We start from the raw sequence: 16,923 nt of genomic DNA, 5'->3' as shown, positions 1-16,923 counted from the left end.
CACCATGGAGACCACACGCTTTCATACGCAGTCTAAAGCTAGATCTCTATGTTTATTGGTCACAATGATCTCTAAGGCAGGGAGATAATATTAAAAATATACCAAATCTGATCAAATACTCAAACTTTATTCCGCCACTCACAACAGGGCGACTACTTAGTGACGGCTACGTCACGAAGTGCGACGGGCCAAGATGGCGGCGCTCATGAGGAGCGTGCTTGGCTGTTCTAGACTAACAACAATAAGGTTACCAGTCAATGTACAAGTGAAGCGTGATGTGCGGGCTCTGCGGAGAAAGCCAGTGCGGATTATTCCCCCGGAAAGCCAACGTGATGAGCGAGAGAAGCGGCCTAAAGACGTGAAGGAGCCGACTACCAGAGCATCAGTACAAGACAAGCAGCGACATGACCCTGTCACTGAGGAGAAGAGCCCCAGTCACCTGCAGGAGGGTGACCCTGAGAAGCTGCAGACATATGAGCTGAAGTACGACAGAGCCAAAGCAGGGGATAAGAGGCTCAGGTACTCCTCCTAGTGCTCCTCATTCCTTGTACTAGTTCTTAGGAAGCTGCTAGTGTGCACTGGCGTCACCACGTATTGAATCTGTATAATCTCACCATTGCATTTTTCTCAGTGAGTTATTGATAGCCATGGCTATCATCATGTAACTTTGTGACAAACACAAATTATTTTTGAGAAAAAAAATTGCATTAAAACATATATTTGCACCTAAAACTCATTCAATAGTACATTGACCCTCACAACAAACAATAGAATAGATGCAGGTGTACACAATTTATACATAACGCAAACCTCGTACTCTCGAAAACGCTGAACCAGAAGCCAAACAATATTTCTTGGCTTCCATTAAAATGTTAAAAATCTCAGCAAATCCTTACTATGATACCAAAGTGTATTTATTTATGTTTTAGTGCACAGCATAACAAAGCAAACTACTGTATAATGGTTGGGGGCGACAGACTGCTCCTTATTGTATAAATCCACAGCCTCAAAGGCATATACAAAATGTGCTTCAGCCAAAATGGGGCAGAAAAACTGATAGGACATAAAGTATGGAGGTTTATTCAGTCATAGAACGGACTGCCCAGCGAGGCTCTGCACATATTTCAACTTTTTTTTAAAATAAAAACTCAGGTATCCTTTAATTGTTTAATGTGACCCTCCCCCAAAACTCATTTTCCCTGCATTACACACAACCCCATACACTGTATACAGTAAGAAGCAGGATACAGCTCTCAATAGAGAAGCAAGGAAGAGAATAAAGAAATGCCAAATTTCACGAAAAGGAGCCAAAATTTGTTAGTAAGGTATATTACCAGATTTATTAATGATGGCAGAAAATTTGAGCTGATTCTGAATACAGATTTTTTTTTTGCTTAAAATACAGCAAGGTAGTTACAATTGCAAAGTCCAGAAGTTTTCGTGAGCGCCATGGACAGGTTTTGCTGGAAGGACAGAGGCTGCTTGTGGATGCTCTAGAGTCTGGTGCCGTCCTGCAAACACTCTTCTTCAGCAGGGTTGAACAACTGAAGACACTGCCTGCTGAGAAACTTAAGAAGGCAAACTTAATCAAAGTGAAGTTTGAAGATATTAAGATGTGGTCTGATGTTGTCACGCCACAAGGACTAATGGGTGAGTAAACCTGCTCACGTGAAAGTCTGAGTAGTACTAGAATATTATTTCCCATTGATATTCTAACTGTATTACATTTGCTATAGTTTGTGATGAACTAACAAGGTTTTCCAGGATGTTCAAAAATAAGTTGGTAAGAAAATTTCTCGTTGACTTCAGACTTGAGTTGACTTCATGCACACATTTATGTTACCGTTGCAGCAAGTCACTGACCTCAGAGGTGATAAATGCATGGCCAATGTGGTTGCAGCGCTCACATGAATGGTGTGCATTACTGCTGAGGCACAGTGGCTGCTAAGCACAGGCAGGCATGAGACAGCGTCAGGGTTAAAGGCGCACGTCTCCTCTACAGCAGTGGGTAGTCTGTGCTCAATAGACAAATAGCTTATGATCTATGATGTGTGAAAAGCTGTTCGGAAGCTAAAAGACTCTAAGTATTTTTAGTGTGTGACTGCCACAGATGCCCCCGTTAAAAAGATTTGTGTGACACGCTACGACCACCAATTTCTCTTCCTCACTTGATATTGAAAACAGGATCTGTCATGTGACAGACTCCACAATGTTTATTGGCAGTACTCAGTTAAAACTTTTTTTTATCACAAGGGGTACTTGGCTTGAAAAGGTTGAGAAACACTGCACTAGAGTCATAGACTATTGCACAGAGGGTGAGTTTTTTTGTTTTTTTTTTGTTTTATCACACAGCAGCATTAATAATCCTTAACTATCCCTTTTAGGATCACGAAAACAAGTAATAAGGGACAATTCATAGTTCAGTTAAAAAATAACTAAATATACTCATTTTACCCCATGCACAGTATACTGCCAGATAAAGTGGGTGACATTAATGTAACATCAGCAAGAAAATCAGCATGAAACTGACAATACCTTGTAGGGCACCTTCTAAACTTTCCAAAGATGCCTTTCTTATTCTGTATTGCAGCTCCATTTTCATGAAAATCAGCTTTTTAGGCTTATAAAATAGCTGAAAGGGCTTTAGTGGCTTTTCTTCTCCTGCTGGGCTCCATTCTCTGCTCTAGATAACTACTCCTAACTGCATACAAAGTGCAACAAAGTGGAAAATGTCACTTAGCAATGGGGACCAGAGCAGGATAGCAGTTATGAGATGTTATCAACAGTGAAGCTCTGGCAGGAGAAGAAAATCGAGGTACAATGCAGAATAAGAAAGGCATCTTTGGAAAGTGTAGAAGCTGGCTTACAAGGTACTGTTATTAGTTTGATACAGATGTTCTGCTGACAAACTCCCTTTAGAGACCCTTTCATCACCTCCAACAAGTCTAACTCTTTGCATCATTTAATAGGCACTGCTCTATGTATTCTGGAACAGCTGGAACTTTTTTCCTAGTCCCCACCATTCCTGAGTAATCATTACTGTTAGTTTTTATGCCTGATATGCTATTTAGGCTCTGTACAATCAGGAGCAGGCTAATAATGGATAGTAGCTACTCTACTGTATGTTTGCAAGCTTGTGGATACCATAGATGTGTAGATACTGTAGTTATACCGTTCATGTCACTTCAATAGACTTGTGGGTTGCAGTTGGAACTGTTTTACTAGATTAACACTTTGCTTTCTAGCTATAAGCTTTGTATAGTAAAAATGCAAAGCGATAGTGATAATTGTGCTTGTTTAACCCTGGTAATGCAGTTACAATTTTGCAGCTTGATTCATGCGATGTACATATTGTAATGTTACTGCAAGCATCTTTATAAAAGCAGCATTTTTCCTATAACCACAGGAATTTTTGGAAAGCCTGATCATGTAAAGATGAAGTTTCCAGATGTTCAGGTCCAGAACAGTTTACCGCTATCTCTTATTTGTGACAACATCCGCGATCCTGGAAACTTGGGAACCATTTTGAGGTGTGCAGCTGGAGCAGGTTGCAATAAAGTACTGCTCACAAAAGGTTTGTAGCCTGCATAGACCTGAGCTTGTCTTATGACTTCTGTGCCCTACAGGGCTATGGAGCCCTACATTTATTCAGAAGGCTAATTCATTCATTTATATATGGAGGTTTCCTTTGCTAATAATTGTTTTGTTTCCGAACCGTCATTTGCATATTTAAATTTTACATATATATAATATATATATATATATTTTACTGCTGCCTGCAGTGTATAGTGTTATAAAAAATAGTGCATTATACTTGCCATCCTACTTTTGTCCCATGCAGCTTATGTTTGATGTGACATCATATCAGGTGACTTCAGCCTTACTGAAGTTGCCACTGATGTGTCAATACAACAACCCATCATGGTGCTGTTGTATTGCACCTAGGATATAGTAATAGAGATATAGCTGTTTGAAGTGACTCTTCCCTTGTTTTCTCTACTTCTTTCACAGTCCGGTACACAGTAACATTCAGTGATAGGCAGAAACTCTCAATATAGAGTGAAGGGAAATGTGTGAAAAAATGCAAGATTTCACAAAAATGATCCAAAATTTGTTACTAAAGTATATTACAAAATGCATTAATGAAACAAATACTACCAGAAACTCAAGCATTATCCAAAAGTTTAGTTAAGCTTTAAAAATACTAACCCATTAACATCAGTTAGTGTTCATTAATGTCTGGTAAGATAGGTGTCTTTTTTTTTGTTTTTAATCAAAAGGGACATCCAACGGTAGTCTAAACGAAACCTTACAATCCTATGTCTATCTTGATTCATTTTCTGAAAAGAAATTTCATTGTCTTTCTAGGCTGCGTTGATGCGTGGGAACCTAAAGTAATAAGAGCTGGCATGGGAGCCCATTTTCGCTTGCCCATAATCACTGGCTTAGACTGGGACACGCTCTCTAACTATTTCTCAGAAGGCACCAAGGTGTTTCTGGCAGATAACTTCTGGCAGAACATCTCCAGTTACAACACACGTCCTTCTAATAAAGCTATTGACTATGGCTGGATTTCTTCTGATCCTAGGAAGCTACATAAAATACAAGATGATGACTATTACTCATCCAGTGATGAGGAAGATGGAGAGGATAACGTAGAGCAAAAGATTCCTGATATTCCTATACAGCAATATCATGAACCCTGGGCCAGAAGTCCCAGTGCACTTGTGATTGGAGGCGAGACGCATGGACTGAGCTTGGAGTCCTTACTACTGGCTAAAATATCAGGTGGCAGGAGGCTGTACATTCCCGTAGTGCCAGGTATTGACAGCCTAAATTCTGCTATGGCTGCTAGCATACTCCTATTTGAAGGAAGAAGACAGATCAAACACAGTTCTTAACTGAAGAAAATATCATTTTTATTAACACTTTAAAAGGTTGTAGGATTGGAGGAGCTGTCAAATATAGAGAAAAGCATTGTTACTTGTCATTCTTTCTAATGTGTTCATACTGCAAATAACAGGTTTTCTAATATCAGTCTTATCGAGTTTTCTCATGTTGCTGCCAAGTTGAAGATGCCAATGCTTTTTTTTTTTTTTTTAAATTCTTTATCATATAAAACAACAAACAGTACGAAAACAGACTGCATTCAAGTAGTCATGAACCATCTCACACTAAATGCAAATATAGGGGGCATAACAAGGTATGGTATATTGGCATGAACAACCGCAATAAGAGGCAAGTGCTTGAAGGGGGAAGGGGGGAAGGTAGTAAGAGAAATGGGAGATGAGAGAGAAGAAAGGGAAGGGACACACAAAAAAAAAAGGGGGGGGGGGGAGTGTAGGGTATGAAGTTCCAACAACCTCGCCACTAGGGACAAAGCCCACAGGTCGTAACTTAGTCCATTAGGTCTCTGTAGTCTTGCAACCCCTATAAAAGGCTCCCTGGTGTCCATGGCTACAGTGAAGGATTCATGCTTGTTCCGAAGGCATGCAGTGAGATCCTCAATACTTTGGATGTCCTCCACCTTACGGATCCAATAAATGAGCGAGGGTGAAGTGGCAGATTCCCAGAGTGCAGGAATGCAAGCCCCGGCAGCATTAACCAGATGTTTGAGGGAGTTTTTGCGATACGCACGAGGGGAATAGTCAAAGAAGTGAAACAGGTAGAAAGGCGGTGTCTTAGGGTGGGTGACCTGATATACCATGCAATTCACTCAGTGGACCCCCTCCCAGAAGTCTCAGCTCAGAACACTCCCAGAAGATGTACAGTAGTGTCCCTGATGCCAACTCTTTTGCATAGAATACATTTAAATAAAAGTGCATGGTTGAAAAATGTCCACAAGAAAGGAAATTCTCAGCAGAAAGTAATGTATTCATGGTTCAATTTTGGTGTTTCTGTAATCTGGATCTGTATGAAGAATACATTCCTCCTCTGTTTAGGGGCATCATATTCTAGTAACCTTTGTTACCAAAGATTGGCAGCCATTGTACTTTCAGGCAGGTATATATTGGTTTACAGTCATTGGGGAATAACAAACTAATTTATTATGTATCTCCCATTCATATGAATGTATACCATTAATGTCATACATCGTGCCATTGTCACACTGGCCACAGAGCCTTCTGGCTCACACCCCCTGTTGTGTAGAGATCACTTTAAACCACCATAAATCAGTACTAAACTTTGAAACTTCTTTGTTTATTCTGCTGGACAGTGAAAGATGTTTTCAATTTTCTACTTCTAAAATAAATTGCCCCATAAAAAAACTCAAAGTTCTGACCAATAGGGGTCCTACTTCCCTCCGAATTTCTGACCTGCCGTCCCTCATACCAGCAGAGAGATAAGATTGTCACAGGGTTAATCCATCACATTAAAATTGCCAAAACCCTCCTGAAATTTGTCATTTTTTAAAAATTTGTATTATTATTGAAGAGCATCCAATGTTAAATATAATTGAGCATACGTCATTTCCATCTCTTTTGGAGCTGTACTGCTGTTTTTTTACCCTATATGTAACTTTGAGTTTAGCATCGCTTTATCTACCCTGAGAATATATACATGCTCTGCACACCAACTGTATAACATAATTTTCCAAAGTGTTAATAATCATAATAATATAAACATTAAAACTCCACTTTGAGTGTCATCCTGAGGACCAGACCACTCCAGTGCAAAGGAACCTGTCCAGGTTCCTCTAGGTATGTCGATCACTACATTGCCTAACAGTTTTTGTGTAAGGTACCAATTTGTGAATTTGAAAGTTTCAAGATGGCGTGTAATCTATCCAAATTGAGTATTACATATTTTACCAAAAAAATACATTTATAGATGGCGCTTTAGGTGAAATCCAAGTATGAAGTATGGTTTTTTGAACCTCTGAAGCAACTATCAATAATAGGGGTTTATGGTATTTTGTAATGTACTTGACAACCTTTGACAATCTCTTCATTTCCCCAACAATTAAGAATATAGGTCTAAAGAACACAGATTCGGATAGCATTGAAATGATCTACCAGGAGCTGAACTACCTGTTCACATAGCACCTTGAAAACCTTACACGGGAAACCTTACCTGACAACCTGATACCATTTCTTTGATAAGAGAACAGATTTCCTCCTCTGTCGGTCCTTTATGTTTATCTGACATAGTAGGAAGCTTGACCACTGCCAAGAAAGCATCTCCCTCTGCCATAGGCACCTCCAAATCAGCATATGGTAATTGCTAAAACTTCCTGAAGATGGAAAATATGGTATTTGGATCAGTGTGTAATTTCTCATCAATATCCTTAAAGAGGACCTTTCATCAGATTGGGCACAGGCAGTTCTATATACTGCTGGAAAGCCGACAGTGCGCTGAGTTCAGCACACTATCGGCTTTCCAGATCTGTGCCCCGGGTAAAGCGCTATCGGTCCCAGTACCGTAGAGTACTGTGTGAGCGGGGAGGAACGCCCCCCCCCCTCCCCTCCCCTCCTGATAATACTCGTCTATGGACGAGCACTGTGAGCAGGGGAAGGGGGCGTTCCTCCCCGTTCACACTGTACAGCGTGATAGGCGCTGCTGTGGAGAAGGACGTTCCTGACTGACTATTTTTACACATGTATTTTGCAAAAATACACGCGCGTTTACTCCGTGTGAAGGCTCCCTTAATGGGTAAAATCAGATCCATTGGCTTGGAAAATATAGTTAGTAATTGCATTGAAAACTGGTTGAAAGATCGTATCCAGAGAGTTGTGGTCAATGACTGCAGCTCAGGGTTGATTCACATTTGCTGTTATATTCTGTCCGTGCATATCACATTGAAGGCAATAGGGAAAAAAGCAGCCCATTCATTTCTATGGGGAGAGCACGTATGCCGGCTCCCATAGAAAGCAATGGGATCTGTTTTAACGCCGTTGATCCGGAACGAGTTTACACGTTCAGAATCAGTGAGCGTATACTCAGTGTGAAGGGGCCCTTAGAAAGCATTAGTTTATCTGCATGTGAATTCAGCTTCAGTTCCATCACTGCCATGTGTCGAAGTAGAACAAAACCATAAGGGATAGGATCGATCAGAAATCATGTTCGTAGACGTTCTGCAAGTTTTGATTCTGAAATTCATTCTATACAATGTGACATAATTCACCCTATTATTTTTTTCATTGTGCCTGAACCAGCATCTGACTGCAATAGACTAAGTGATAAAATCCACTAAAGTAGCAACATGCGTCACACCACTCCAACTTTCTTTGCATTGTGCTTTGTCATGCAAGGCTAGCATGCAGCAGTTTGGTGGTGGAAACCCATGCCATGAAGTTCCTGGTACACAGATATGGTGCCGATGTCAATGCCAGATGAAGTTTGGAACTGCAATCAATTTTTCAGCAAGGTGTCGGTGACTTTTTTTTTTTTTTTTTTTGCACTATGCAATTTGGCACAGACTGACTTGTGCTGTAACATTATGTAGTCTGCCACATTGTGTTTGTGGCTCCTTAAACACTTGGACTTTTCAATCCTACTACTCACAGATGAAGAGTTGGAAGGTCGAGGAGGGAAGATATTACACAAATTGACTTACAATGGTGGCATCCTATGACAGCTGGGTTTTATTCACTGGTTAAGGGGTTGTCTCTGTACTTTCATCCATAGTTAAATAAAAGGATCCTAGTAGAGTTAGTTCGGTATCAAAAGGTTTTTATTTGTTTACATTGTACTGTGCCACACGTAGCTATGCAGAGTAAGCTCGAGCTTACTCTGCATAGCCACGTGTGGCACAGTGCAATGTAAACAAATAAAAACCTTTTGATACCGAACTAACTCTACTAGGATCCTTTTATTTAACTATACATACCGGGTTGGGACCCTATCCTAGCAGCTTTAGTAAGTGCTGGTCACACCATTATTTAAATATACTTTCATCCAAATCATGTGATTGCATTCTATATGGAATCCTTATTTTTCTACTGAATTCTCCCTTTGAAGCAACAGAGTGCGTTTTTTTTTCTCACTGATCCACACAGTTGTGTGAAAAAATCTTTGTATAAAATCATATGCAGGTACAACATGTGCTCATAAATCGTTATAGGCTATATTATAAATATGAACAATGCAGGAGATCCAAGTGTTACGTGTTCAGGCACACATCTGTTTGCATGAAACTTTGTGTTCCTTCATATGGCTCACATTTTATACATTTCTTTTTTTGTCAGATTTGCAGGGATAGCACAGAAAAAAATGTAGCATGTACTATTGGATGCTGTATTCACATTGCTGTACAGCTCCATCTATAGGCTATAGAATGAGTTATCATACAGAATAATCTGGGCATTAAACTAGAGACGTATAATAGAACTGTGTAGGAGTCAACAAATTGTACAATATGATCATTCATACTAACACTATAGGGAAGGTTTGGTGGTTTCCAAGTATCACTTGTAATTTATACACTCACACTTTATAATCCATACCTGCATTTCGAACCCTGACTGTAAACATACCGTGCCAAGCATCCCAATTCTTGGTTCCAACAACATCTGAACAATAATGGGTGCAGTGGCAAGAATTAACACGTAAAACATTAACTGATTCAAAAACCAGAAAAATTAATGCATTTAGTTTCCCGAGTTTAATGCTGAGGTGGTAGATTCATTTTTGGTGGTGTAATCTTGTAAAATCTTGTATAAACGATGCAGTTACTACTGCTACCCACTAGGTGGCATGTGTGGTTAATTGGTATATACTACCAAGGGTGCTGCCACAAGATTCTTCTAGTAACATTTGTGTGCCACAAAATTGCCAGTATCAGGGCAGCTTTAACCATAGCGCAAATGATGTAGCTGCATCGGGCCACCTTAAGCCTATGAGGCCCCACTAAGCCAGGCTTAAAGGGGCTCTATCAGCAAAATCATGCTAATAGAGCCCCACATATGTGTGAATAGCCTTTAAAAAGGCTATTCAGGCACCGTAAATTTTATATTAACCCCCGGTCCTGTTTTTAAATAAAAGAATAAAAACATATATGCAAAACTTACTTGAACGTGCACCCTGGGCGGGGGTGCACGGTGCGACGTCATCTTCGGGCACGCCTGCCTCTTCTGTCTTCTTGGAGTAACGCCCTCTTCTCCGTGTCTTCTTCCGGCTTCTTCTCGTGAAATCCCGCGCCTGCGTAGTAGCGCTTCCCTCCGAATCGCTACTGCGCAGGCTCACTTGCCATTTCACTTAATGGCAGTTCGCGATTGTACTGCGCATGCGCAGTACTGTCGCGTACGTCTACGGGGACTGAGCCTGCGCAGTAGCGATTCGGAGGGAAGTGCTACTACGCAGGCGTGGGATTTCACGAAAAGAAGGGGGAAGAAGACACGGAGAAGAGGGCGTTATTCCAAGAAGACAGAAGAGGCAGGCGTGCCCGAAGCCGACGTCGCATCGTTTATCCCCGCCCAAGGTGCACGTTCAGGTAAGTTTTGCATATATGTTTTTATCCTTTTATTTAAAAACGGGACCGGGGGTTAATATAGGATTTACGGTGCCTGAATACCCTTTTTAAAGGCTAGTCACGCATATGTGGGGCTCTATTAGCATGATTTTGCTGATAGAGCCCCTTTAAGCCAAATAACTGCATTTTGCTTTAGTCAGTTGTATAGTTACCTTTTCTTCCTGCAGCGTGCCCAGCTGCGTGTCTTTTATAATGTACGCCTGGCTATGCTTCCTCCTACTTTATGTTACTGCTCGTGCATTGCAGGAGGAATATTGAAGTACAGTACATTAGTTCTATTATCCAGAACTACAGTACAAAAAAAAACAACACTAAAAACACAAAAGTTCAAATCACCCCCCTTTCCCTAAATCACATATAAAAATAAAAAAACACTTTAGGTATTCCTGTGCTCAAAATTGCCTGAACTATTAAAATATTTATCCCATATGGTGAATGGCGGAGTGGAGGAAAAAAATATCAAAATTTACAAATGGCACCCCCCCCCCCCACCCACACACACACACTTTGCCTCTTAAAAAACATTGAATAAAAAGTGATCAAATGATCAGACCTTCCTCCAAATGGCATCAACAAAACCATCATCTTGTCCCGCATTAAAAGTCACCATATTCAGCTCCATACTTCTAAATATGAATACGGTAAGTTACAGGTGTCAGAACATTTTTTTCAAAGCTTTCAAAAAATAACAAATACTAAATAAATAATAAAAATATAAATTTGGTATCGCCATGATCTTACTGACCCATAGCATAGAAGTAACAATTTTTACCACACAGTGAACGCCGTAAAAATTAAATCCATTCTGAATTTGTTTTCCAGCTTCCCAATACATTGTACAGGATATTAAATGGCGCCATTACAAAGTACAATTTGTCCCACAAACAATAAGCCATCATGTGACTCTGTGAACTGTAAAATAAAATGTTCTTGTTCTTGGAATGTGTAGAGGAAAAAATGGAAATGAAAAAACAAAAATTGGCCCAGTTATTGGCCGTGATTAGCTGACATCGGCGACTTTGAGAATTTAGACCAGATTTTAGGATACCGTATTTTCCGGACTATAAGGCGCACATAAAAACCTACGATTTCCTCAGAAATCGTAAGTGCGCCTTATAGTCCGGTGCGCCTTATATATGGATGGAAGCGGCGGCAAAGTCTGCGTGCCGCTTCCATACATACATAAAAGGCACCGTAAGGGTGCATTCACACTACGGAACGCCAGCGTGTATCACAGCCGTACACGCCGGCGTTACAGCAGGGCTGCCGGACACTTCCCATTCATTTCTATGGGAGCCGGCATGCGAGCGCTCCCCATAGAAATGAATGGAAAAAAGCAGTCTATTCATTTCTATGGGGAGCGCTCGCATGCCGGCTCCCATATAAATGAATGGGAAGTGTCCGGCAGCCCTGCTGTAACGCCGGCGTGTACGGCTGTGATACACGCTGGCGTTCCGTAGTGTGAATGCACCCTTAAAAGTTATATTAAACTACCCCCCCGTTTAAAATAAAACCCTGAAACAGAATGTGAAACTTACCGAACGGTGCAGGGTGGGCGGGCATTCAGGCCTCCTCTTCCTTTTAATATAACTTTTACGGTTGGGCTCTATCAGCATGATTTTGCTGATAGAGCCCCTTTAACTCCTCGCCTGCCGAGCGCTTCCAATAGAAGCGGCTGGCACGCGGGGGTTAAGCGGCCGCTGGCAAAGTCTGCGTGCCGCCGCTTTCAATAACATATAATGCGCACCGGACTGCGCCTTATAGTCCGGTGCGCCTTATATATGAACCGAGACGGACTATAAGGCGCTCATGGTAAATGCGCCTTATAGTCCGTAAAATACGGTAAGTCTTATTTGCAGAGTCTTTACGGGCTGCCAAGAGAGTATTAATTACTAATGTAGATAATCCTGTATTCTTCAGTCCTGATCCCTCACAAACCAAGCTGAATGATTGCTCAACTCTGGATGGAACAGGCCTTTCTAGATTAACAGATCCAGTTTCTGAGGGGGACATCAATTCTCACTGTTCAAAATTTGAAATATAGAGGAAACCAGGCCATCTCTGGGGCCAGAATGCTACTATTAATATCACTGATGGACCTACCAGCAATATTTTCTGAAGAGGTCTCTGGAAAACCTGGACTGGAGGAAAGATGTAAAGAAATTTGTGCCTTCAGCACATACAGAACGCATTCACAGCGTATGGGCGATCTTGTGGATTCAAAGAACAAAACACTGGAAATTTTGTATTCTTTTTGGTTGCCATCAAGTCTGTTTGTGGCATTCCCCATCTGTATGTTAGAAGACGGAAATATTCTGGATTTCATTCCCATTCCATTGGTCTGATTGGCATCCAGCTCAGAAGATCCGCTGTGATATTCAGATATCCTCTTATATGCAGAGCTCTTAAGTCCAGAAGGGAAGATTCTTCCAATTGAAAAATCTACCTCGTTGTTCGTCTGAATTAGGACAGTCTGTCCAATAGAGCTGGAGTTCCGGCATGCACTGTACCTGGCACTATTATGCAGGCATGGGTAGCTGCAGATTAGCAGATGTTGAGAAGAGGAGGAGGCAGCCCTACAAAAGGAAGTAATGTCCCGTGCCCAGAAGATCCGGACAGGAGGACAGGTAAGTATAATGGCATGGGGGGAGGTGGTTTGTATAGGTAACGTTCCATTTCTGGAAACAGGGAAACGGAACATTACTGGTAAATCTGAAAATGTGCCTGGGGCGGTCACATGACTGCCTGGCAATCTAAAAAAAAAAACAAAAAAAACCTTTTTTCTAAACTTGGCCCCCCCCATTCTATATTTTTGTATTAAATGGCACCTCTATGAAGAACAATCTATCCAGCAAAAAATAAACTCACACAACTGTGTGAACAGAAAAATAGAGTAAGGGCAGGTTCACACAAACGCCTGTGTCCGCTTCAGACAATCCTGCTAGATTTCCGTCTTCTGCCCTGAGAAACTGGACAGGGGACGGAAACCCGGCAGTCCGTGTTGAAACCCATTCACTTGAGTGGGTTTGCAAAGTGAGCGCCCGGGAGCGTTTTGTGCCAGTTTGCCCATCCAACTTTGTGTTCGGTTAAAAAAAACTGTTTCGCCACGGAGAGGCACAAAATGCTCATGGGCGCTCACTTTGCAAACCCAATCAAGTGACTGGGTTTGAAAACTGACTGCCGGATTTCCATCCCCTGTCCAGTTTTTTTTAGCGCAGAAGACGGAAACCAGCAGGATTGCCTAAAGCTGACAAGGGCGCAGGTGAACCTGCTCTAAGGCTTTCGGATGGTGAGAAGTAAAAAATGGCTACAGCGGGATGTCAATTTATGCTGGAGATTATCACCTCAGATGGGAAGGCGAATCACACTCCATATCCATGTGTAATACATGCAAATTTTATCTCAGATTTGTAGCAAAATTAGAAAAAAATGCATAGAATGTGTACATGTGCTACCTCTTCTTACTTTTAGAAAATCATGGAGAGAACAAAGGGATGAAAAATCCTTGATCTTTTCTAGATTTCCCCAATGAGCTTCAGGTTTCCTTGTAAATTGAAGAAGAGTATTTTTCTGTTTTGAGAGACCTTTTAATGTGTGTACTTTGATGTTTGCATTCTCATTCATTTGTATAGCACCTAACAATTGTAGGTGTGACTCCAATTTTACACTCCTATATTCTGGTATTACATAAATGACAACAAATTAAACAATGATGAAGGTACAGATTTCAGATGTAATAAGACCACTTTATTAAATCCATTTTACCTGTCTGCCTGGAAAACACAGGAACCAGTACCTGAGGTCATTAAGCTGTTCTATATGGTACTGTATGTATAGCGCGCACTGGTTAAGTAGCATGTTACATTCACTTCCTTACCTTGCTCAATACAAGGTACTAGAAAAATCATAGTGCCGACTGTGCTTGAAGAGGATGCTTGCTTACATCAGTTCCACAGTTCTGAATAGGAATCCAAGACTCTAAAGTTTCTGATGCTGACGGGATTTTAATGAACCCTGCAAATGTTACATATCCATAGATCACAGACGGGAAGGTTAACCTAGGATTCATAAAGAACTGAAATTGCTGTAAAAGCCAAACACGAAAACAGAAAATGTGAATTACTCTCATAGATGATTATTAGGTTTGTGTTTTACATGAGGAGGTGATATCACAAGTATAGAACATGGCAAGCCAGTGGTAAATTGGTAGGAGAGTTGAAAGCCAGGCAACAAGTCATGTGCACAGCACTACTAATACCAGTCCAACATGAGCACTGAATACTGATGTGTGACTCCCTGTTCACGATACACAAGGCTCCGGAACATACAAAAAGGCCATCAAGCCAAGAAAACCAATACTGTATTAAGCTGCATATGAAAAACAAGAGAATGCATAATAAATGCAGTGAGGACCTGAAAGTGCAGACAAGAAACAAATCCAATTCTAAAAAACCTTTACGTTTACTACAAACCCAGTTATCATATCAAACCCAAATGAATGGAATTCTGAATGACAAAGGTTTAGGGTCTACTGCAGATGACTAAAGTGGCAGATACAAATCCAGGGTCAGGATACAAAGTGATGTCGACCCTGTACATGGTGACGCTTTCTGAAGAGGAATTTGTCAGCAGACAGCTCTGGTAGAGGATCAGTTTTTAAAACCAAGACACAAAAGGCACCTTGACAAGGCGTTCTCTGGAGAGATACTATGTTAAAATCCATATGGCAAGAGGGTAAGCAGTAGTGTTCTTAAATAACAACTCTTTATGCAAGGCATGAATACTGATCAGGATCTTGTTAAATGGGCTCTGGTTTCAGTTTTTCAGCTAGGAAGTCGTTGACGAAATTCTCCACAATATCGGGCGTTATCTCCTCCACATCCATGACATACTTGGCCCGGGCAGACATGTCCAGTATGGTCAGTAGAGGTGCAGCTTCTGGGAGGTTAGTGAAGTCCCGCAGGGAGTCTGTCATGTCATCCTGAAAGCAATAAGAGAGATATTCAGTTAGGGTCACTATTTCTTAATGTAGTATGATCTGCTTAATCATGTAAAGACATCAATGCATCTCAAACATTTCATGGATGCCCAGTAAACTCTCCATGTTCCGGTATATGAACGCTGCCTTACTACATGCTACTTACTGTACAAGTGCCACCAAGCTCACTGGAAAAACTTACAATAGGTCCTACTTTCCATTGCTACAGGTCTGTATTAATCTACAAGGCGCTGTATTCATCAGGCATTCCATTTTTCTGTCCCATCATAAAAACATGTAAATGGGGATGGAACGGTTACGTCACAAACACCAGTGGAGCCAGATAGACCCCTCTCTATATAATGGAGCCCTTCATATTTCTCTTATGGTCATTTTGACAGATGAAAAAGCCCTGCATTCAGGACCTTTTCATCAATGATTTTTAACAGAATCCACAATGGATTAAAAAATAAAATAAAATAAAAAATCCTTAGACAGACATAAGGAGACCAAAGAGTCTGATGTAGGGCACAGTACACATCAATGTTCCCTAACTATTCGGCAAGAACCTCTAGCTATGGGGTGTCATCAAGCTCTCTCTATAGCAGTCACACCACTAGTATTTAGAATAATCCTCTGGCAATGCGGACCATACAAAGGAAAAGTTTCTAATGCTGAACTTGCAATCATACATCTTTTCACTAGAGGGTATCAGCAACCAGTTTTCTCTGACTAGACAAGGGGCAGTGCCAGGACAGTACTCTGAAAGCCGAGAACATGGTGAGAGACAGAGAACAGGAAATTCCAGGATAAAGTACGTAGATATACAGACAACACCTCTATGGGGGATGTATTGGGCTTGGTGCCAGTTCAAATGCCATATTTCAATAAGGATTGCTTTATACAAGTTCTGCACTTTATTTTGTCTGCCTTTCAAAAAAAAAAGAAAAAAAAAGAAAAAAAGATGGATGTTCGGCTTTGTGAGCGTCTGTAAATTAGTTACAGGATTCAACACTTGAACACAACAATAAACCAAGGGCTTTGTGTAGCAATACGTTTTCCCAGCAGCGAAGTGTGAGAAGCATGAGATTTGTTTACTGCGTCTTCTAAACAATGAGCGCATACACAGCTTAGTGCCATCTGCATTATCAGGGCATAGCAACATGGCCAACAATGCAGCTATTCTAGAAAGCTCGGCCGCTCCGGTTAGAGCATGTTAGTGCCAGGGGATTAACACATCTCACTACAGCCTGGAAGGAATACACTGTTTATTCTGTTAATAGGTCCTTATAGAGCACACACTATTCTACATAGATACAAAGAACACAGAAAATTGTAACTTTTACACATAATAATCCATGTACTCATTTTATACATTTGGAAGAAAAGGGACTGTTCAGATAACATGCCTATAACATCCTGTATGTCTCAAAGCTACTCACCATATCATTTCATGTGCGCCCAAAAAATGCCC

The 16,923-nt window shown here is 41.0% G+C and overlaps 2 protein-coding genes across 2 annotated transcripts in view; one reads left to right on the top strand and one right to left on the bottom strand.

The window, feature by feature from the left end:
- The first annotated feature begins 191 nt into the window (after positions 1-191).
- Positions 192-4,946, top strand: MRM3 (mitochondrial rRNA methyltransferase 3). The gene is made up of 4 exons (XM_075262778.1): positions 192-519; positions 1,406-1,650; positions 3,407-3,574; positions 4,369-4,946. The coding sequence occupies exons 1-4, from the start codon at positions 194-196 to the stop codon at positions 4,899-4,901; spliced, it is 1,272 nt and encodes a 423-aa protein (XP_075118879.1). The 5' UTR covers positions 192-193; the 3' UTR covers positions 4,902-4,946.
- A 9,121-nt stretch (positions 4,947-14,067) lies between these two features.
- The window catches only part of NXN (nucleoredoxin), a 103,565-nt gene continuing 100,709 nt past the window's right edge, over positions 14,068-16,923 (bottom strand). Inside the window, exon 8 of the mRNA XM_075264904.1 lies at positions 14,068-15,452. Within this exon, the coding sequence (XP_075121005.1) occupies positions 15,270-15,452 (183 nt within the window). The 3' untranslated portion in view covers positions 14,068-15,269. The remainder of the gene's footprint in view (positions 15,453-16,923) is intronic.

This window comes from Leptodactylus fuscus, chromosome 2 (assembly GCF_031893055.1).
Source record: "Leptodactylus fuscus isolate aLepFus1 chromosome 2, aLepFus1.hap2, whole genome shotgun sequence".
NCBI lineage: Eukaryota > Metazoa > Chordata > Amphibia > Anura > Leptodactylidae > Leptodactylus > Leptodactylus fuscus.
The sequence above is the reverse complement of the archived record's forward strand: the minus strand, read 5'-3'. Positions and strand labels throughout refer to the sequence as shown.

Excerpts from the sequence above, each read along its gene's own strand:
- MRM3 (XM_075262778.1), top strand. The coding sequence starts at position 194 with ATGGCGGCGCTCATGAGGAGCGTGCTTGGCTGTTCTAGACTAACAACA. Across the intron at positions 520-1,405 it reads GCAGGGGATAAGAGGCTCAG|CAAGGTAGTTACAATTGCAA; the intron begins GTACTCCTCCTA and ends CTTAAAATACAG. Across the intron at positions 3,575-4,368 it reads TAAAGTACTGCTCACAAAAG|GCTGCGTTGATGCGTGGGAA; the intron begins GTTTGTAGCCTG and ends TTGTCTTTCTAG.